Source organism: Copidosoma floridanum, unplaced genomic scaffold (assembly GCF_036245765.1).
Source record: "Copidosoma floridanum isolate Cflo_tuat_1 unplaced genomic scaffold, Cflo_Japanese_pri ptg000017l, whole genome shotgun sequence".
Lineage (NCBI taxonomy): Eukaryota > Metazoa > Arthropoda > Insecta > Hymenoptera > Encyrtidae > Copidosoma > Copidosoma floridanum.
The window spans coordinates 1,301,972-1,323,895 of record NW_028321894.1 but is presented as its reverse complement, the minus strand read 5'-3'; the positions used below and the strand labels follow the sequence as shown (position 1 = coordinate 1,323,895).

The window sequence follows — 21,924 nt, the reverse complement described above, 5'->3', positions numbered from 1 at the left end:
TTAAGCGCCTTCCCTCGCCTTCAACTTCCTCGAGCGCCGGGACACGCTCAGCTGATCCCAACAATGGTACCTTAGCTACGAGCAATCTTGTAGGTGATTTACCTTTTTTTAGATGCACATTGATCCCTGCGTTTAGTGTTCTAAAATTGGCACGGAAAGTTTTAAAGCATGGAAAAAAAAAATTAATGTGGATACACCGATGTTACAAAGTATATATATATATATATATATATATATATATATATATATAATAAAACAAAACTTTGCAAGAAATTTGAAAAGATTTCCTTTTTGACATGGTTATTTTTACGTTTTCACACATTTATGTACATCATCATTAGTTATATGTAACACATTGCCATCTACGATGAATAAAAACTTCCAAACAATAACTTATAAAAACGTTATTGTGTACATAATTTTATTTTTAAAATACGACCATCAGTAGCGTAAGAATATGGTCACGTAAAAGGTACTGTTTGCAGCGCATTCTTATGTCAGGCCGCGATCACAAGTCTGCAGAAAAGAGCTGTAGATTCGGATTGCCTCAAAGAAAGTTGTTAACCACCTCCAAAATATCAGTCTAACATGACACGGGAGTCGAATTAGCAAAATATCAAAGTTTGTACGTGCAGAGCCCACCGAAAATTTTTACAGACTGAGAGTAACTCTGCCCGACCACTTGATATTACAAAAATTAACTTATACAGTAGATGTATGTTAACTCTGGCCAGGGCTGAATAGTAAGTCATTACGCCGTGTAATAAAAAACCTCGAGCACCCGCATTTTAAAATACGCTTAAACTCACATTCAAGCCTGGCCAGGTTGTAGCACCGACTTAAGGCTAACTTGGCTCGGCCTCTGTCACTCTTATAAAATAAGAAAATTGCAGAGTGAAGAGTGGGAGAAGCATTAGTTTTTATTGCTCTCTTGCATTTTTGACTATTGAGTCATTGTCTACTATTATTGCTGTGTTGACTAATGCTCAAGCATGTAATTTTAAGTATTCTACGGTAGAATTGTAAGAAACTGTCAACAACGTAAGCTGTCATCAGTGTCTATTACGATGTAGAAAAACCTGGAATTTCCTGCACCATCTAACACATTTTCTACGTTTATAAAACTTACCTTTTCTACAACCAGTTTTCTAAAATCTGAATGACCTGAATAGTAAACGAAAAGTGTATTAAATAATGACCAGGATAACAAATGAGTATTATAAAAGTGTGAGCAAGACTATGAAGTTGCTTGGCACAAATTTCAAATGTAAAAAATTTTTCATGATGATGTATAGATGAAAATGTTATGATCTCTTGTTAAAATATTTTACCAATATTTTAACCGTGTACGCTAATTGTAACAGTATTTTATAAAAAACATTCTTATTTTTTTTTTTAAATGTCGAAGTTATTTGAGCAGCAGTTGGGTGCGCGAGAAAACGGAGACAGAGTTTTACAAAGAAGATTTATTCGGAAGAAAATCTTAGTACAGTAGACACGAGTGTATATCGTGGCTGATGCAACGCAACTGGCGCGCAGGCCAGTTTGGACTCAGTAGTTAGGTGCAACAGCGCGTTGGCGCTGTTGTATTCGGTTACTTATATATATATATGAATAAGGAGCGTCTCTATGTAATACAAATTTCAATACTCCCTCCCATAGAGACGTCCGCCAGATTAAATAAAATATCAATCAATATCTTTACAAGTTTAATCAACTACTTAACTTTATAATTAAATCAGGAAAAATTAACTCAAAATGTTAAACTCGGAGTTATGCAAAATCTTATTTCATAATCATTAAATCAGTTTTGTTTTACTAATCAAAATAATAGTTCACAATCAACGTCAAGTAAAAAAAAAAAAAAAAAACGGCATCAATGACCAGAATCAATAATAAAACAAGGAATCACATTAACGTGTAAACACAAATCTTAATCTAGGGCTTGAATCTTGTGATCTGAGCTTCTTTTCTGCTTTAGCTGAGAGAGTCTGGATCATCTACTTGCCTGTACAAACAAAGAAAATAAACAAATACATTAGTACAGTTGCAAATTCAATTGGTTCAGCAATAATCTAAGTTCTATTCAGCAGTAAGTCAGTTAATCTATGGTGATGTTCGAAAGACAGAGGTTTCGTGAAAATATCCGCAATCTGTTGCTTAGTACTGATCCACGAGATTTCGATAAGAGATTGATTCAGGCATTCTCTCACATAGTGTTCTCTGACTTCCGTCATGTGTCGAAGCCTTCCGCTCCCACCAGTCTTAGCCGCAGAGATAGCTGCTTGGTTGTCACATAATAGTTTCATCGGAGTCAGTGACTCATTCAGAATCAGAGCCAGCGAGTTGTGCAGTGCTACAAGTTCCTGACAAGCTTCGCTCATGGACACGTACTCAGCCTGACAGGTCGAGAGTGCTACGTAGCTCTGCTTATGTGTCTTCCAGGCAATTGAGTCTCCAAACAACCTAATGACGTAACCACTTGTAGTGATAGAGTGTTTACAGTCGGCAAAGCTGGCGTCTGAATATGCCTCCAATCCGTCCGACTCACTTCTGTAAATCAGTCCATGATTTCTTGTGCCAGCCAAGTATCTGAATACTCTCTTGACCATGTTCCAGTCATCTTCCGTAGGATTTACTTGGTGTCGACTGAGCACATTCACAGCATACGTGATGTCTGGACGTGTAGTGTTGGCGAGGTAGAGCAAGCTACCAACAGCTTCACGATAGGGCACATTCAGTTTTGTTTGTGTTTTAGCTAAATCATCCTGATTTCCAAATTCTTCTCGAGCTTTGCGCTGTCGTATAGTAACTTGGCTCGTGATCATTGGAGATCGTTGAATGTGTGCAGAACCGAATCCGAATCTGTTTATAATTTTATCCGTGTAGTCTGGCTGCATGAGAATCATAACCTTTTCAATCCGATTTCTCTTGATAGTTATCCCTAGGAAGTGCCAAACCTCTCCAAGGTCGCTCATTTCGAATTCTGATTGTAATTTAGTCTTTACCTCTTTGAGTTTTGACGACTCGTTGCTGGCCAAAATCATGTCATCCACGTAAAGCAGCAAAACAAGAAAATGCTTCCTCTGTCTCCACGTAAACAAACACGGCTCTGAGAGATGAGCAGTCAGTCCAATCTTGAGCACCACTTCGGTGAATCGCTCATTCCATCGTTTTGGACTGATTTTGAGGCCGTACAGCGATCGTCGCAGTTTGCAGACTTTATTTACTCTGTCATCCGGTGAGCAATCAACTCCTTCTGGGATCTCCATGTAAATTTCTTCGTCAATGGTCCCGTTGAGAAAAGCAGTCTTGACATCTAGCTGGCAAGTCTCAAGGTCATGTTTATTAATCATTGCAAGCACAGCTCGTACCAGAGGCAACCTTGATACGGGAGCATACGTCTCTCGAAGATCGTATTTGTTGCTGTCTTTAAAGCCTCTAATAACTAGTCGAGCTTTATTTTTAATCTGTCCGTTTTGATTTTGTTTCCGTTTTAAGACCCATTTTGAGTCTATTATGTTAGGTTTACTCTGATTTGAAGATTTAGAGGGTCGCTTTACCACTTCCCACACATGGTTTCTTTTCATGGAATCTAGCTCATCATTAATGGCCTCTTTCCAGAGTTTGCTTTCAGCAGAATTTATGGCTTCTTTGTAGGATGCTGGATCTTGATTTATCTGAGCCAACAAGGCATGATAAGTCTCGTCATTCTGTGAGTTAATGTCAGTGGTCTCTTGACTTTCATTGAAATTTTGATTCAGTTGTATCATCAGGGCTTGAATAATCTGGTCCTCGGAATCCATAAAATCAGAATTCAGATTGAATTTAATACTCTGTTTTATTTCAGAATCAAGTTGGAGTTCGGCAAAACTGGAATCTGTTATAAGTATTTCTGGGATTTCTGTTGTTTTAATCTTTCTCGGTCGTCCTCTCTTTCGCTTTGCTCCCTCCGTTTCCTTGATTTTCGGTTGCTGATTTTGTTCTACAGATTTCACTCCGGCATCAAACTCCTTAAACCACCTGGATTTGTCTATGGGTTGGCTCACGTTTTCCCAATGTAGGATACTTTCCTTGCGGAAGACGTCACCATATACAAATTTTTCGTTGAAACGAACGTCTCGAGTTTCATAATATTTCCCGTTCTCGGGTCTCAGCAAGATGTAGCCAGTTCTTGTGTAACCAACAAGAACGCCTCTTAGTCCAACGCTGCCAAACTTGGGGCCTGTGTTCCTCTGGATTTTCATATAAGCAAGGCACCCAAAGCGTTTAATCTGTTCAACGTCAAAGCTGTATTCTGGAGCGAATTTTTCCAGCGGAGAAATCATATTATTTGAACGATGTGGAGTCCGATTGTACCCGTAGACGGCTGCTCCGAGGGCAAGGTCCCATGTATTTTCTGGTAGGCCAGAGTCAAACATGAGGGACCTCGTCTTTTCCTGTACAGTCCGATTGAATCTTTTTGCTCCTCCGTTGTGTTCAGGTGTATCCGGACTGGCCAGTTGTAATTCGGTTCCCAATCTATCCAAAACTTCTCGAGTGTATCCTCCAGTAAACTCAGTTCCTTGGTCCGAACGCAGGTAGCATACCTTCGCATCGAAACCCAGGATATTCCGTGCAGACTTAACAAAGTTTTTCAGACAGAGTCCGGTATCACTTTTTGCAGTCATGGGATAAGCCATAGCCAATCTCGAGAAATCGTCAATAAATACAGATATAAATCTGTATCTCTTCGGGTAAGAAGAGGGGCTGATGGGTCCCATTGTGTCTGAGTGTATGATTTGTAACTGTTTTGTAGCCCGAGTCCTGACTGAGTTAAAGGGCAACTTAGTGATTTTAGATATCTTGCAAACCTCGCAATCAAGAATCTCATCATCAAATTTGGCTTCTTGTAACTTCTGATTTTCCGGAAAACGTTTTTGAAAAGCTTTAAGATACTGTATTGAAGCGTGTCCAAGGCGCGCATGCCAAAGCAGTGCATAGCCATTTTTCTTAAAAATCTCAATGCTATGTCCGGGTGTTTTATTCACTTTTACCAGTTCCTCAGAAATGTCTATAGTTTGTTCATCTATCTCACTGATTTTTCGATCACACACTGTGGATTCAAAGTTTCTGATTTCTATTTCATTATTCAGATTAGTTTTATCAGTCCGTTCAATCTCTTTTACATCAGTTTCGGAATTACTTACTCTGTCGTTCGAACACTCTATCTGAATTGTCTCCGAAATTTCTTTGTCTTCTTCGCTATTTCTATTTTCTAAGTTATTTTTCATCTGAGTGACGGCCCTACGAGTCATGTATCGGGGTTCTGTTACGTCTTCAGCCAGACATGTCAGGATTTGTTTATTCATAAAATCAGTATTGTTTTTGATGTTAAAATCTATCAGCCAATATGGGCACTTATAAACGCCTGTGATAAATGACTCATTTGACCTCGAATCAAAAATATCTATTCGTTTATTGTCAAGATAAATGGACAAACCGGAGTCCACGAATTTTCTTAGAGAGAGAAGGTTACTGACTAAGTCTTTTGAGCAGATTACTCCGTCTAATTCGATTATATTATTTCGATTAAGTCCGCGTATATTGCCTACTCCCTCCGTCTCCAAGTCCGCCCTCGAGTCACTATTTGCACATTTAATCAGCCCAACATTCTTTTTCTCGAAGGTTCTAAAGTGAATCGAAGAGTTTGTCAAGTGTTGAGTAGCACCTGAATCAGCAATAAATCTCAATTTAGAATTTTTAATCTCTGTATTCAGAACACGGTCAGACGAGTTTAGAACAGGGACGGAGAGAGCAGTGCTATAATCAGGAAGTGTCTTACCTGACTTTTTCTTATTTTTGTCTCGGTTCGAGTTCTTATTAGAAGATCCTCTTTTATTTTCTTTATAGTCAGATGATCCTCGATTTTTGTTATCTTCAGTTTTGCGCTTCTTAGAATCATCCGATTTGTTAGTATTTTCCGTTTTTCTCTTATTACTATTATTACTCCGGGAGTTATCATGCGTTTTTGAATTACCATACCTATTTGGGCCACAGTCCGAACCCTTTTTCTGGTCGCCACGCGGACGCCTTGGACAATTTGCAGCAATGTGACCATTTTGGTTGCAGTTGATGCAATTTATCACTCCTGGCGTGGGGCAGTCAGGCTTCAGGTGGCCGAGACGGCGGCAGCCGTGGCATCTGACCTGTGAGAGGTCAAAGGGGCCGGTACGCGCAGCATGATGGGCGCCCGCAGCCTGACCTTCCGACGTTCCGGCACGATAAGCTTCCTGTTCGAGTAAATACGATTTCAGCCTGTCGTATGAAAAACCGGTGCCGTCGTTGCTATGCCCCCGCTCAATAAAATCGGCTTGACGCAGATTTGGCTCAGCAGGAACTATAGCCTCAAAGAACATGTCGCGTTTTTCGTCCTCATTCAGGCTTCTTCCAGGAAGCAGAGTATTATACGAGCGAACAAGATCCTCAAACTTATCCCAAAATTGCGAAGCCGACTCTGCTTTTGGATTATACCGAATATTATTTAATTTACGTCTAATCTGTGCTGAAGTAAGGTTCGCTTCACACTTCTTAATCTCGCGCAATTTATTCAGAAGTTCGATCGGATCCTCGATGTGCAGAGTTTTATTGTGGTAGTTTTCGTCAATTCGATTTATCATAATGTCGCGAACTAAAAACTTATGTTCCGCTTTCGTTTCTTCATCGTGTTCAGAAGATGGTTTAAAAGAAGAATCTATGACGTAAATCAGATGTTTTGCACGAAGTTCGGATCGAAAATAGTTCTCAAAATGATCGAATCTCGTTTTTAAATTCAGTTTGTAATCGCGTTTTACTCCACTGTTATCCCGTCCCTCGGTGGTGTGTGTTGCGGCGCTCCTATTTAACTTAAGCACCTCTTCCTGAATAATTTTACGAACATTCTCATCAGGTGGTTTTTCTCCGAAAGGTGTCGAGGGACTCGGATTGGAAACATTGTTTATCAAGACAGAATTAGTTTTGGAGTTTAAAGCATCATTCGGATTTGTGTACGATGAATTGGTTTTATTAATTGTAGTTTTACTCGGTCCGTTTTTATTTGGTAAATCGGTTTTCGAATTCAAGGCAGTAATCGGACTATTTTTAATTAATAAGTCAGTATTCTGTTTTACTTGTGGGCGATTTGCCTGTCGAGTCAAATCCAATCGTTCACTTGTCATTTCAAAACGTATATCCTGGAGCAGATCTTCCAAAGTTTCATGAGTGCCAGTGATTTGCTCAAGGAAGTCATGGTGGCGACAATCATTGTCGTATATTGCGTTGTCCATTGTTTCGATTTTCTCTTCAAGCTTCGTGAGAAACTCCAAGAATCGATTTTGGCTCTTACGATTCAGCTTTTCAATATTAGCAATAGTTTCACGGTTCATTCCGGCAATCTTTTCTGTGATTTCCTGGATTCGTTGATTTTCGAACTGTTGTAGCTGAATGGCCTTAAGAAGATCGTCGATCTTGGACTCCAAGGAAGTCTGTGCACTCGGTGACTCTGTAAGTACATTTAAAGGCCGGAGTTTAGGATCGGGTCTTATCGGTGTAGATGAAGCTTTGATGTCTGCTGTGATGGTCTGAGTGCTAATAATGCGGGGCTTATTGCCCATCAGCCTCTGACTAAGCGACATTGTCTCTACTCTGGGTCCGACATTCTCTGTATTATTCAGGAGTCTGTTTGAGGTACTCATCCGTAAATCAGTTTTCCCGGGAGAGATCTGAGCTTCATCTAGCAGCGAAGCCGATCCGGCGACTTTAGAAAAATCAAGCGGAATTTTTCCTTTTGCAGCTCCGATAATGCCTGAGATCAAATTGTACTGTTCCCTGTCCATGCCAGACTTTTCTCCTTTAAAGGAAATTTACTCGGATTAGCCCGTACCCAACAGAGAACACTCCGCCCCAACCGACCGAACACAAGGCCCCAGGACAGAGCAGAGAGAGAAATGGATCTCATGCACGCACAGCAGTACTAGAGTATCGATTTTCCCTGTACGATCTCTTTAATCAAGACATATATGCATATATATACATATATATATATACATACACAGGATCAAAGAGTCTGTGAGATATATTTAAATCAGCATGCAAAAGTTAATTTCGGACCAAATTTAACTTACATAATCATCATGAATCGGAAGTCAAAATTAAAATCAAGAAATGAAATACATTTGGATTCGATCGATCGTTACAAAGTACTCTTCGAGATACGCGCATCCTTATACATACCCAAACGGTATACTGCGCCGGTCTCGGTCGTGAGTACAATGTATCCCTTGTCTTCAGTCATCCTGACTACCTCGTCTCTGTGCGCTGAGATGATACCCAGATTTTCATCTGCATAGGTCATAAATGCTCTCAGAGCATCGTAATCTGTAATGTTAAGGAGAGAGAGGACATTTATATAGCACACACACGTGCCGCATTAACACGCGCGCGCGCGCGCCATGACTAGCTTGTAGAGAGAGAGAGACGGTCGGCAAGCAAGATGGCGAGCAGTGCGCGGCAACGAGGCAACAGCCGCTAGCTAGCGTGCGTAAACGCTCGAGCCACGCACACCCGCTCCGCCTAGCACCGAACGGACGCGCATACACATGTCGATGTACAACAACCGTACATGCGCGCGCCCGCGTCGAGAGAAGTCGTCACCCCTCCCGCGCCCGCATCCTCTCCTCGATTCCACGAATCGACCACGTGGCCGCCCAATGTCACCTCAATGTCTCATGCAACACAAAGACTGACGACGAGAGAGAAAGAGAGAAGATATGCGCTTCAATTATTAATCTGGGCTTTATGATTTTCAAAAAAAACTTCAATTCCGACTACTTGAATATAAACACTGCCCTGTAGATGTGTACGCGAGCACAACAATAAAGAAAACGCAAATCCGGAATCATGACTTGAGGGAAGTCGAAAAACCCACGGTTGAAGGTCGCCTACTTTGCGCACCTGCGTTAACGCACTAAGAGCACGAGGCTGCTTGCGCACAACAAAAGACCTACCTTGTGTCTGTTGAGACGGAGAAATCCGATCGTTAACGGAAAGCCGGCTCTCGCCGTCTTGCGGTGGCGACCCGGAGCCCCGGCTAGGTTGCGGAGAGACGCTCGTGCGGAGAACATCCGATTCACCTCCGGATGCATCTGATTCGACCTGCCTCCCTCCTTTACCGTCCTCGTCGACGACAAGCTCCTGCTCGCGAACTCCATCCAGCTTCTTCTCCTGTTGACTCTTCTCGGGGTTCATGCCTCTGTCGGTAGTAGAAGAAGGAGAAAAAAAACGAGAACCTGCACACCCAGAACGCGCAGTGGAAGCTAGCCTGGGCCCATAACCTGTCGAAGTTATTTGAGCAGCAGTTGGGTGCGCGAGAAAACGGAGACAGAGTTTTACAAAGAAGATTTATTCGGAAGAAAATCTTAGTACAGTAGACACGAGTGTATATCGTGGCTGATGCAACGCAACTGGCGCGCAGGCCAGTTCGGACTCAGTAGTTAGGTGCAACAGCGCGTTGGCGCTGTTGTATTCGGTTACTTATATATATATATGAATAAGGAGCGTCTCTATGTAATACAAATTTCAATATTAAACAAGTATTTCCATACAGTTAACTTTTCAATATTTACGGAAGAAAGACAAAAGCGTTCAATTAAAAGGTCTGTGTAAGAGAAAAATTTTTATTTTAAATAGTTTTAACATTACAAACCATATACGTTTTAAATGGTAGTGTAATGTAGAATTTTATAGAAAAAAATCTCTCTGGAAATATTTGGAGGATAAAATAGTACCCACTAGGTTAGGTAACGAAATTTTGATTTTTTTACTATGGCTTAATACATTAAAATAAAATTAATGTTAAAACATCTAAAGATCTACTAGAGGTAGGGAAGTAACTACCTAATTTAACTGAACTTTATTGTCCTTTTTTGTAATAAATATTAGAGAAGAACATGCTATGCTTGCGATGACATTGTACTTCAAACTAAAAGTTTGTAATAGCATAGATGTTTGGTATATAATTTTTTGTATTCTATATTATACTGCTATACGTCCGGCTCCTGATAAGAGCATACTTAGGGCACTTAGCACTCGGGAAAGAAAAAAAAAGGGGGACGTGGGAGGCCTTCAATAACAGAAGGGAGTAGAGGGAAATAGACGATTTTGCTATGATAAGGCTGCCCATCTCTTCACGAGGAGCATTGCGAGGTGAAACAGCACATGTGAAAAATCACAGAGGTACTTGCTTAAAAAAATCTGCACTGGCCTGAATTCAAACCACGGTATCCCATATGCCAATCCACGACCTAGATGACTGGCACAACTTGGCTTGTAATACACGGAAAAAAACACTGAGAGCATTGTCTTCTCAAGCTTAAAGATTGTACTGTAAGAGCACAGTTGGGTTCTCACAAGTCAATGATACGTTGAACTGTACATACACAAAGCATTAGACTATAACGGCACGCATTGATGTGCTGTCACAAATCAAAATACTTTGAACGCCAACAGCCACGGTGTACGAGCACACTGTGATCAAAATTCAAGCTCGTGCCTAAGTCTGCGCCTTATTACAAAGACACTCTGGGCCCTACCTTGGCTAACTGAGCATCTTGACTTGGGATCAGCTGTCACCTATTTTTAATGTCTAATCAGGACTCATCGAGCTAAATAATAGAAAAGATTTTTAGGATGTACGTCTTCACACCGTCTACCGTGGATCGAGCTAAAAATCATTATTTTTATGTTTTTCAAGGTGCTGATGACAAATACGACGGTTTCTATGACCACAACTTACGTAAATCATCGAAATCTTGTAAAACTGAATGGAGAATAACCAATTTAATAAGACATTTAATGATTTCCCTTTTTATCTTCTTCCCTAATTACGGACTTCATGACTGTTTGTTATCTCTGGTGGTAAAGCCAGTAATATTTGTATGATAAATATAAGATCTTAGCATTCATAACTACTACGTATTTGTAATTTAGATATTATACTATGGCAGGATGTAAGACACTCGAACTTATACTACTACAGGTAATTAGTCAGTTTTAGACAAGATTTATCTCTCCTACATTATACATTATTTTAATTTTATATAAAATATACTTTATATTGCTTTTATTACTGTAATGCATTCTTTATTCAATCAATTCATAAGTGGTTGGAAAAAAATCTTTATTTTTAGATTCAATGACAGACATGGAAATGATTTTTTCACAGTATCCCACACTATAAATTGGAATAATTGATCGTATAAATTTAGTAGGGGTAAACGCACCATTTACCGTACACCCGTAAATTCACTTTATTTTGTTACTATGATTGTAAGACAGTTTGATACTAAATATTGACTCAGTTAATTTTAAATTGTTATTTAGGATCTCAAAAGAGCACCGAAATTTTTTTGAGGTGTTAGAGCTTGTTAAAATGATTTAATAATAAAAATATGAAATAGAAGTCATGTTCCTATTTCCGTACCGCCGTTCTCATAACCGGACCCCATCTACCGTAAGCGTTCCTATTACCAGACCCCATTCACCGTTTGACGATGGATTTGACTATAACCTCACATTTTTGTTTACAACTGCATATTGATCTCAGTGCCTGCTACATGAATCACGATAAAAATGTCAAAAGCAGAGAAAGATGGAAAATCAAAAATTAAGGAAAAAACGGCAAGTCAATTATTCAATTCAAAAAGATAGCAGACAGAAAAATCAAAAAAGAAAAACAATAACAGAGAGAGAAACAAAGATTAGAAAAAGAAAATAAAAAATTACGAAAGCAAGAAGAGAAGTTAAAAGCCATTGTAAACAGAAAAAAGTGTGTTGAGGAAAATTTAATGGACGAGACAGAAGCTATTGATTTACAAAAGCAGATTGGAGAACTTCAAGAGAAACAATTAAAACTCAACCAAAAAAGAAACAAAGATCCATCATGAGTAATTTTTGTAATGCAAGTTATTCTTGAATATTCATAACATCGTAAATTGATTACTATTATAGTCTTCAGCTTTTATGCTGATTCTTGTCAGTCTAATTAAAATATGAAAAAGCAATTATATCTCATGATATGACACAGAAATCTTTTCAATGTACAAATTTTTTTTTAATAAATGCAAATAAGTTATTTTATATAAAAAAGCAGTAATTAAACTTAGATTAGTTTTAGCTTAACGACAATTAAATCTATTAATACTAAATAAAACATCACTTGGCAAAAATTATTCAAAAATAACTTGCATTACAAAAATTACTCATGATGGATCTTTGTTTCCTTTTTGGTTTAGTTTTAATTGTTTCTCTTGAAGTTCTTCAATCTGCTTTTGTATATCAATAGCTTCTGTCTCGTCCATTAAATCTTCCTCAACAGACTTTTCTGTTTACAATGGCTTTTAACTTCTCTTCTTGCTTTCGTAATTTTTTATTTTCTTTTTCTAATCTTTGTTTCTCTTTCTGTAATTGTTTTTCTTTTTTGATTTTTCTGTCTGCTATCTTATTGAATTACATAATTGACTTGGCATTTTTTCCTTAATTTTCGATTTTTCATCTTTCTCTGCTTTTGACATTTTCATCGTGATTTATGTAGCAGGCACTGAGATCGATATGCAGTTGTAAACAAAAATGTAAGGTTATAGTCAAATCTGTCGTCAAACGGTGAATGGGGTCCGGTAATAGGAACGCGTACGGTAGATGGGGTCCGTTGATGAGAACAGCGGTATGTAAATAGGAACATGACTTCTATTTCATATTTTTATTATAAAATCATATTTACAATCTCTAACACCTCAAAAAAATTTTGGTGCTCTCTTGAGATCCTAAATAACAATTTGAAATTTACTGAGTCAATATTTAGTATCAAACTGGCTTACAATCATGGTAACAAAATAAAGTGAATGTACGGGTGTACGGTAGATGGTGCGTTTACTCCTATTATCAAAATTTCAAACACAATCAACCTGCATATTTTTGAAATTTTTAATAATAAATAATGTAAATGTAAGAATAAAAAGGGATGGAAATTGTTTATTTACAGCTTTCTCTTATTTTCTGTATAATGACGAAAATTTTTAAATGACAGCCCGCTCTTTCGTGATCAATAATGTTGTAAATGAATGGAAAAAATATTATGAATTTACAGTAGGATACGACTATTATCAAAATGTGAGAAATAGTGATGATTATACTAACATAATGTCAAAAAATGGTACGAATGAAATAAGTATTGAAATCAAAAGCTTCTTAGCTATATTTGATGTTCACGTTATACTTTAACAAAAAATTTTATTGATAATAGCTTACAAAAATCATTCGGAAAACAGAAAAGAATCCGTCATAATAGTCAGAAAAGTGTAGATAACAAAAGAGATTGGAACTAATTGCTTGACAATACCATATTTCCAAGATACGAGTTTGATAATAAATCAAATACTTTAATAAATGATTATTATTTATAAAAAAATCTTCCAAAAAATTAAAAATTATAATTCTCAAAAAATAAATAATATTCGATCAGAAGTTAACAATGCAATAAGTAATACGTTTAACATAAAACATAAAATAACAGTCTTACAGACAAACGAAATACATTTAAATCCATAATTATATGGGGGATGGCTAACACAACAATTCTTTATTCATTCTTACATCATGATAAAATATAACCGTTCTAATTATTTAAGATATAAAAAAAAAATTTAAGAATTTACTGTTATTGAGGTTCAGTAGACGCAATCGTTTACAGTGCATCAAACATTTCTAAAAATTTGGAGACAAACGAAAAATTAAAAATCTATTTACACTTTCATCTACATACATTGAAAGTTTCGGATATATGCAGAAACATTATCAAGATGCAATGTCTATAACGAAAAATTGTGGTAGACGAGATTTATTTTTAACAGATACATATAATTCTAAATGGACAAAATTAAAGCTTGTTTTATCAAAATTTATTAAAAATACAATACTAAATAATATTTCGAACATTACGGCTCGACTATTTCATTTAAAATCAATGTCAGTTTTTGATGACATCATTAAAAACGGTATGTTTGGTAAGGTATTCGCATATGTTCCTACCATTATATTCCAAAAACGTGGTCTACCTCATGCACACATCTTAATCACATTACATCCTGATAAAAAAACTATTTTACCTAAACAAATTAATGCAATTGTTTTAGCTGAAATTCTTTCTGGTAATACAAAACTTACAAAATTAGTGATTAAGCACCTGCTGCATGGATCTTATACAGAACAAAGTCCTCGTACGATTAATAAAAAATGTATGACAAATCTTCCAAAATCTTTTACAAGCGTAACTTTATTTTAAACGAATGGTTACCCCAAATATAAAAGAGAAAATAATACTTCCGAACAACATGTTTATAAACTTTGGAGAAAAGATGAGATTTTCATAAATATCTCTATGGTTGTACCGTACAATAAGTTTTTGTGAATGAAATATAAATGTCATATCAACGTCTAATTTTGTGCATCCATTTAAAGCATGAAATGTAATAATGACTACATACATAAAAGTAATGACAGATCGTAATCAAAATTCAAAAATTAAAAGATCAAGACGAAGAAATATTTGATGAAATTAATAGTTACGTTAATGCTAGATATATAGGTCTAATGAATGCAGCTTGTAGATTGCAAGAAGTTTCAATTTGTGGCAGAAGTCATACAGTTGTAAATTTAGCTGTTCACCTTAAAAAACAAACAAAAACTTGTATTCGAAGAAAATAATATTGAAACTGTTATAGAAAACTACGAAACTCAGTTAACTGCTTGGTTTAAATACAATACGCATGATTAATTGTTAAAATCCATGAAGTATGTCAACATTCGAATATGTTACATTTTTAATAATAAATTAGAAATTTGGAGAAAAAGAAAAAATGTAATACAAAATACTGTTATAGGTAGATTAAATATTGTATCTGCTAAAGATCATGAAAGGTTTTTTTAAAACTTATTGTTACGTACGATATGCTGGGCATATCATACTGACTCACCCTATTAACGACAAGCCTAAGTTCGTAAAGGACACCAATAGGGGAAACGAGCTTATGTAAGGCCCTGTGAGACATGAATCGGGGTACTCGATCATCTTTTAGGCAAGAGACCGAACGATAAGTAAAAAACACCACGCGAAACACACACATGCCTCTGCCTTCAAGAAGCTAATAAATAATTGACCAACGAGTTGAGTTTTTTTTGTGACGCACCTCCTTACCAGCTTTTTCATCCTACGTAACAGTTTTGGTGCTAAGTGTGGGGTACAATAAGAGTCGGAATTTTTTTTCTCGCTTATTTTACTCGTTTCAAAAAAATTCCACCGAGAAGCACACATAGTGCAGTGCCACGAAAATTGAACTTGACTGCCGGAACGGACCCAAACAGGACAGAGGTAAACGGGTTGCTGTTCATACGAGCGATTATTGACAACAACGATCGGGAAGTCTACAAACAGAAGGTCAAAGCAACTTTGGGAAAGACCAGTAAGGAGGTAGCAGTTTATTGCAATCTCATCCGTATTCCTGACGCTCAACGCCAAAAAGGAAAGTAGTAACCAGAGAAGGATGATATTCAGCACATTCATTCTGGCAATGGGGGTACTGTTGACTTGGTAAGTGAGTTGTTTAAATTTTTATATCGGTTTTATTTTTCCTGACCCCTGGACAAAATATATAAAACTTTGCATAACGAGCATAAAACAAAGGGATCTTATTAGTGGGCTTGCACAGATATAGGAAGTATTTGAAAATAATTATATAATAATAATAACTTGCACTTATATAGATCACTATTTTCAATCCTACAATTTTTATTAACAAAAACAGACTACAGATATGCCCAGAAGGATATTTCGTCCTATTTATCACTAAACAAAGAGAGAGCACAAAATTAAAAGAAACCGAGTAAAAGACACACGCCGCTCCTTTGCTTTCTTGTCTCACTCTCACTATTCTTTTCGCACTATTATTATTAAGCCGCTCTATACGTAATTAAACGTCACCCTGTAATTAGGAAAATACATAAGCTTTGTAATAATCAAAAAGAAAATACGTTTCGTGACACGTACATACAAAATGGAGGGAAACAGTAGGAAAAAAAATGATTCATCTTGGCGGCATTACCCATGAGTCAGAAAGCGAGAACGAAGGCCCAGATAACACGATAATCGACACGTGCAGGCAAGCCCTAACGGATAGAGTAGACACCCTACCGATACAATGGGGCATGCCAGGGAAATCAGAATGGCCGATCTCCGGTGCATCACAGTACGAAAGCGATGAGTCAAGAAAAATCGGGGCAAGCGACTTACACAATTAACAGCTATGGGATGAAATAAAGGATACGAGCGAAGAACTCGAAAAAATGATGAAAGCCGCGTGTATGGCAACGGCACCACCACCAACTAATTATCATACAGATTGGGTCGATTTTAACGCGAATAAGGATAGACAACGGGGTGACATAATACCGACCATGACCACATACATAGAAAAGGAACAAGAAACACGCAATTACGACTACCTACGCAGACCGCAGTATGCGCAATACAACATTCTGTCCATGCTCAGCAATATGACAAACAACATCCCATTTTTCGATGGTGACCCGATCAACCTACCACTGTTCGAAAGAATGGTGCGTGTGGTTGCACGTACATAGGCCCGGAAAACGAACTATTTTTTTTGGGTACCCTCGCAAATAGGCTAAAAGAGAAAGCAGCGGAACATTTTGCCCCGAGACTGACGCAGTTTACTACAGTCAAAGAGTTCATCAAAAAGCTCTCAAACAGATACTGCAGTATTAATACTGCGGACTCGCTCAGTGCAAGATTAAAAATAATAACCCCGCAAGATAGTGAAGCAATAGATGACTACGGGGGACGAGTACAATAATTATACAATAGATTAACAATGTTGAACGATTCAAACCCATACTTTCCCCCAATTCAAAAACAGGCGATGAAGGCAAACCTAGAATCCGAGGCGGTAGAACAGTTTATTTAAGGAATACTTCCAACTTTTAGTTGGAGAATGGCAAGGTTTAACCCGGAAACTCTAGGTAAAACAAAAATACAAGCGTTGAAAATTGAAAATGATCTTAGTTTACGGCATGCAATACCGGCAAGCGCACTGCCCACGTGCAATAAGACAACAACAGAGTGGGGACTACTCATAAACCTAGCAAGAAAAGAAGAAAAAACAGCAGAAAACACTAAGGGAGTACAAGGAACAGCAGCAGTAAAAGATAAACGCTGTATATACTGCGACGACCGAACCGGGCATTCAGCTGAGGAATGCTAAAAGCTACTAGCGGTGATAAGTGATAAAAAAGCTTCGAAAGAAAACGGAAGGGAACTGAGGGGAAATTGTAATTATTGTCAAAAACCGGGACACTATGCGAGAGACTGCTGCTCACGCAAGCAAGACAGGGAGGAAGAGGAGAGACAGCGTAACGGGAGGCGTTACCAACCCACAAATAATACTCCTACTGACAGTAATGCCTATAACTACAGGGGTAGGAATGATAACTATAATAACAATAATTATAATAATTACGACAGGGGTTATGACACTGGCCCAACGGAGCCATACAATAGTAACAACAATCACAATTACAGGTATAATGATTACAACTCCAGAGGTTATAATTATTACGATAACTGTGGCAACGGTGACGCGTACAACAATTATAGCAGTGGCACATTCAACCGCTATGGTAACGGCTACAGAAATCAGTATAGCAGGGATGGCTATAAAAGGAATCTAGTTAGGCACAGGAAAGGGCCGCTAGAGGTGAGGGGCCCACAGCAGAGAGAAAGTGGTGCATACACTCCGGATAACAGGAGATCCTCCCGTAGCCTTAAACTCGCAAGATGATCGGCGTGGTCCCCAAGCGTCGAGCATCAACTAGAGAAAGAGATAGAAAAAAGTGTGTTTGGTGAGGAAGAATGTGCAAGAGAGAGGCCGCAAAAGGTGGAGAAAGAGATAGTAGAGAAGAAGACGCACAACAACAGTCCAAGTACTTACACAGTGCAAGAAAAAATAGAAAGTAATACGGCAGAGCAGGATGACACTCCGATACAACGGAGCGGTAAACGCACAAAAAAAGGCAGGAGAGCCTGCAAGAAGAGTAATCGGACAAAGACGCCGGACACACATGTAGGTAATGATGAACCCGAGCTTTCAGAGCGCCACAAAGAAATAGAGCAGCTTCCCAAGATAACTATAAAACTCGCGAGAACAGGGCATATGCCACCATCGGTCCAGTTACAGGGACCACAGTTAAAGAATGGAAAGGCGACTTTTTATGCCGGTACAGGCCCAGAGATTTTGATTGTAAAGGTTAATTTTCTAAGCACAGACATGCTCATAAACAGTAGGTATCGAGTAGTTATTATCGGCGTGACTCACGGAGCACGCAAAACGTTGGGCACAGTACAGGCTCAGTTGCACGGATTAGAGTGCACATGACATGTAGTCCCCCATGACGTCTCAATTGACGCGGAAAGAATCATAGGGTGAGATATTTTTAAGCGATACCAGGGCCAGATAAGCGCCACCGAGAATACGATTAAATTGGATAGCGTAGAGATACCACTGGTAAGGCCGGAGTGTTTTAAAATACCTGCGAGATCGAGGCAAATAATTTATGAGCGAATAAGAAAATGCAAAAATAATTCAGAAAATGGCTGGATACCCCTTCAAGAAACGGAGGAAGAAAAATTGTTTGGGAAGTTCAAAGCCAGGAATCTTAATGGTAAAATAGTCGCAGAGTGCATTAATACAAGTAACGAAATGAAATACGTACCTGTTCCGGAAGTAGAGCTGCTATAATATGAGGAAATTTACCGAAAGCGCGCAGAAGACTTTGAAGGGGATGACGTCGAACGCTTGGAGGAAGCAATGATAAGATTATTTAATAAAAAAAAAAGAGATGACAAGAAAAAACTTGAAATTGTTACAAAAGACTAAGAAGAGTTAGAGAAACAAGAACGGGTAGATAAGATAATGCAACTCGTAGATACAGCCGGTTGCAACCATGAAGAAAAAGAACATGTAAGAAATCTAATCGAGTCAAATAAAACAGGAGAGCTGAAAAAACATAATTTATAAGAGGGAAGGTCCGATGAATTACGGGCTCTAGCAATGATTGGCATGAAAATGCAAGATGTAGAGGGGAGGCTGGAAATGAGGATTGACTTGTGGGAGCCTAAAAAAAAGCGCATAAGGCCCCACCTGAACCACCACCCCCACCGGATCCGTAAAGCAACGGTAAGCTATTGACTGAAGAAAATACAACGACGATAGTTATAACAATATTAATAATAATAATACTAATGATAACAATATTAATAATAATAATGACAAAAGAAATACAGGATATAAAAAAATGAAGCTAGTATGCTGACAAAGTATATTGTATAGGAAGACAGGATGCAGAGAAACATACGTGTATAATATATATATATATGTATATATATATAGACAATCGTTAGTTTCTATTAATTCGTGGCCCTCAGACGAGCCGTGAGTGAGCAACCAACCATATGAAAAGAAAATATGAAATAAGTTATTACTGCGCAACCAACAGATATTCTTACAATTAACCCACCCCCTTGTGGAGATAGACTATAGTAAAAATACGTACAAAAATTCAGTTTTCTAAAATTTTCGTGGCCCCCAACGCAGCATGAACATATGACAAAAAGAGTGGGATTAATTAGGTTTACGATAAAACTTTTTTTCGCGGCCCCGGATGCGCCGCAAACTAGATATTCATATACGTTAGACTTAGATTTGCAAAAAAAAAAAAAAACAACAACCATAATGAAAAGGTACGCATAAACAAAGCATTAATAATAATAATTAATTGTAATTTGATGTAATGTGAATGAAAAAAAAGCAAAGCGAATGAGGGGTGCGTGTGGGACTCTCTAGCGAGTAGACGTACTCAATAGGAGTAGAATTAACTTACAGGCCAAATGTACACATCATGGATGGTAAAGACAAATGAAAAGGAAAAAACAGACAAATAAGCTGACATATACTTGTAAATTAAAATAATTTTATTCTTGATTATCCGATTGACTTTATTATTGTAAAAAAAAAAAACATTCAAAAAATAAAAATTTTAGCAATCATTGTTAGGTAGAGAGGAGCATGAAGAAATGATGAAAATAAATAAATTAATTTCAGGAAAAATAAAACTTTTTTTTAAAAAAGCCCACGAGCCCACGTCGAGTATAAGAGATTAAACCTCCTCTTCTTCCTTCCTTCTATCGTTCTCCATTATGATATACTGATAACCACAACACCTGAAACGTTACACATAATCGTAACGGGATATAGAATTGACTGCCATGTCTAAATTAACGAATAGCCCGTTCGTCAAACCGTCCACCTAAAAGTTAACATAATTCTGCAAAAACTGAATGGACCAGTACTTAATCGTTTATGTGAGAGAGACTAAAAATAATGCACCCAGATCACCGCTCGACGATCGAAAGGAATAATCGACCACATCCAGTGTGCGGCAGTTTTTCTGAAAACTTGGCCATTGAAGGACAACGTTACTAGGCCACCCTCATTCAAACAGGGTCGTCAATATTGAAGAGAAGGCATACGAATCTACAACCTGCATGCTTAACTGAAAAAGAATAAAAGACGCTTGCAATCACATGAGCTGTCACTTACATAACGACATTGCGCAGCAGTGTACGCGAGCTGCTTCTGATTTTGCAAGAAAAAAAAAAATAAAATTGCATCCATAAGGACCACACGCGGAGATTCTACTGGCGCAAAAAGGAGAAAAATCACGCTGTGACGCAAGTAGAGTTCAAGCTTAGCTTTGAGAACTCAGTCGCCACGCAAACATCTTAAAAAGTACACTTTTTCTAGACATTAAAAAGGAAAAATGAGAGCTTTGTTGTTGTGAAAAAAAAAAAAATAAAAAATATCGAAAAAGCAGTGAACTAAGTCAGCAAATACGTCTACGGCGTCGAGAGTGGTAGTTGACCCTATATAAATACCCTTATTAATCCTTTCCTAAATCTGACCACATAAAAAAAGAGATTGGAGGAGTATGAGGGAAACATTATATAAAAAAATGTATGGATGAAAAATGTTAGAAAGATGTACGATACAGGTCAAAACTTCACCGCCAGAAAATAATTTTTTTTTAAATTCATACCTCCAAGCTTGTCTCGACCAAAAAAAAATACTAGTAAAATGTAAGGCAACCAATCGTCAAACTATCTGACTCTGCAGTGATCTTGAATAGGTTATATGACCCTTCAGGCAAAATGGAGCGCATAATATTATATCCGACTATTCACAAACTCAATAAGCGACTTATATGCGCACGTAGAGCCGATGTGAAATAAAAGATAACGTAATGAAACATATTAACGATGGAAAATTTTTTTTCAACTAAGGGAAAATTACACACATTGACAAAGACACTAAAATAAATTACAATAATTATACAAAAAAAGTAAAGAAAGATAATTAAAAGATATACGTTTATTATTATATTCTTTATATGTGAGGAGAGAGCCACACTCGCAGCTCAACGCTAACCGAATAAAGGGGAAACATAAGAGAAAGGGTAAGGTACATACGGTAAAACATTTAAATAAATACCTATCGATAAAGTGTAAATAGTGTTAGGACAAGTATTTACCACAGAAACCAGGGTTGGCAACTAATAGCTAACAGCTTTGTATATTACAGGGTTAATAAATTCGGCATGGGGCTTCTTTCTCTTATGTATAAGTGCCTTCTCCATCGGGGGGGCCCTACTACTCATATGTTATAGAATGTTCACAGAAAAACAAAAGGTTCAAGAAGAAGAACGAGAATTAGCAGTAATTCAAAC

At 37.8% G+C, this 21,924-nt stretch overlaps 2 protein-coding genes across 4 annotated transcripts in view; one reads left to right on the top strand and one right to left on the bottom strand.

Annotated features, from left to right (window-relative positions):
• LOC106644454 (protein unc-79 homolog) overlaps positions 1 to 21,924 on the top strand; it is a 742,398-nt gene that overhangs the window by 347,231 nt on the left and 373,243 nt on the right. The gene's annotated exons all lie outside the window — the stretch shown is intronic.
• LOC149374614 (uncharacterized) lies at positions 1,879 to 9,590 on the bottom strand. 3 transcript variants are annotated; one of them, XR_016293062.1, is made up of 2 exons: positions 5,825 to 5,880; positions 1,879 to 2,008 (listed from the first exon to the last, which is right to left on the bottom strand). XR_016293062.1 is itself a non-coding variant. In XM_089592464.1 (2 exons), the coding sequence occupies exons 1-2, from the start codon at positions 9,262 to 9,264 to the stop codon at positions 2,001 to 2,003; spliced, it is 249 nt and encodes an 82-aa protein (XP_089448590.1). In that variant the 5' UTR covers positions 9,265 to 9,590; the 3' UTR covers positions 1,879 to 2,000. The 3 variants fall into 3 exon arrangements, 2 of the variants coding, with proteins under 2 accessions (XP_089448590.1, XP_089448589.1); XM_089592464.1 differs by lacking the exon at positions 5,825 to 5,880 and adding an exon at positions 9,024 to 9,590; XM_089592463.1 differs by lacking the exons at positions 1,879 to 2,008; positions 5,825 to 5,880 and adding exons at positions 8,144 to 8,394; positions 9,024 to 9,590.

Bases quoted from the DNA above. Each gene is read 5' to 3' on its own strand.
- LOC149374614 (XM_089592463.1), bottom strand. From the start codon at position 9,264: ATGAACCCCGAGAAGAGTCAACAGGAGAAGAAGCTGGATGGAGTTCGC. The intron at 8,395-9,023 runs GTAGGTCTTTTG...TTAACATTACAG, and splicing joins TCCGTCTCAACAGACACAAG to ATTACGATGCTCTGAGAGCA.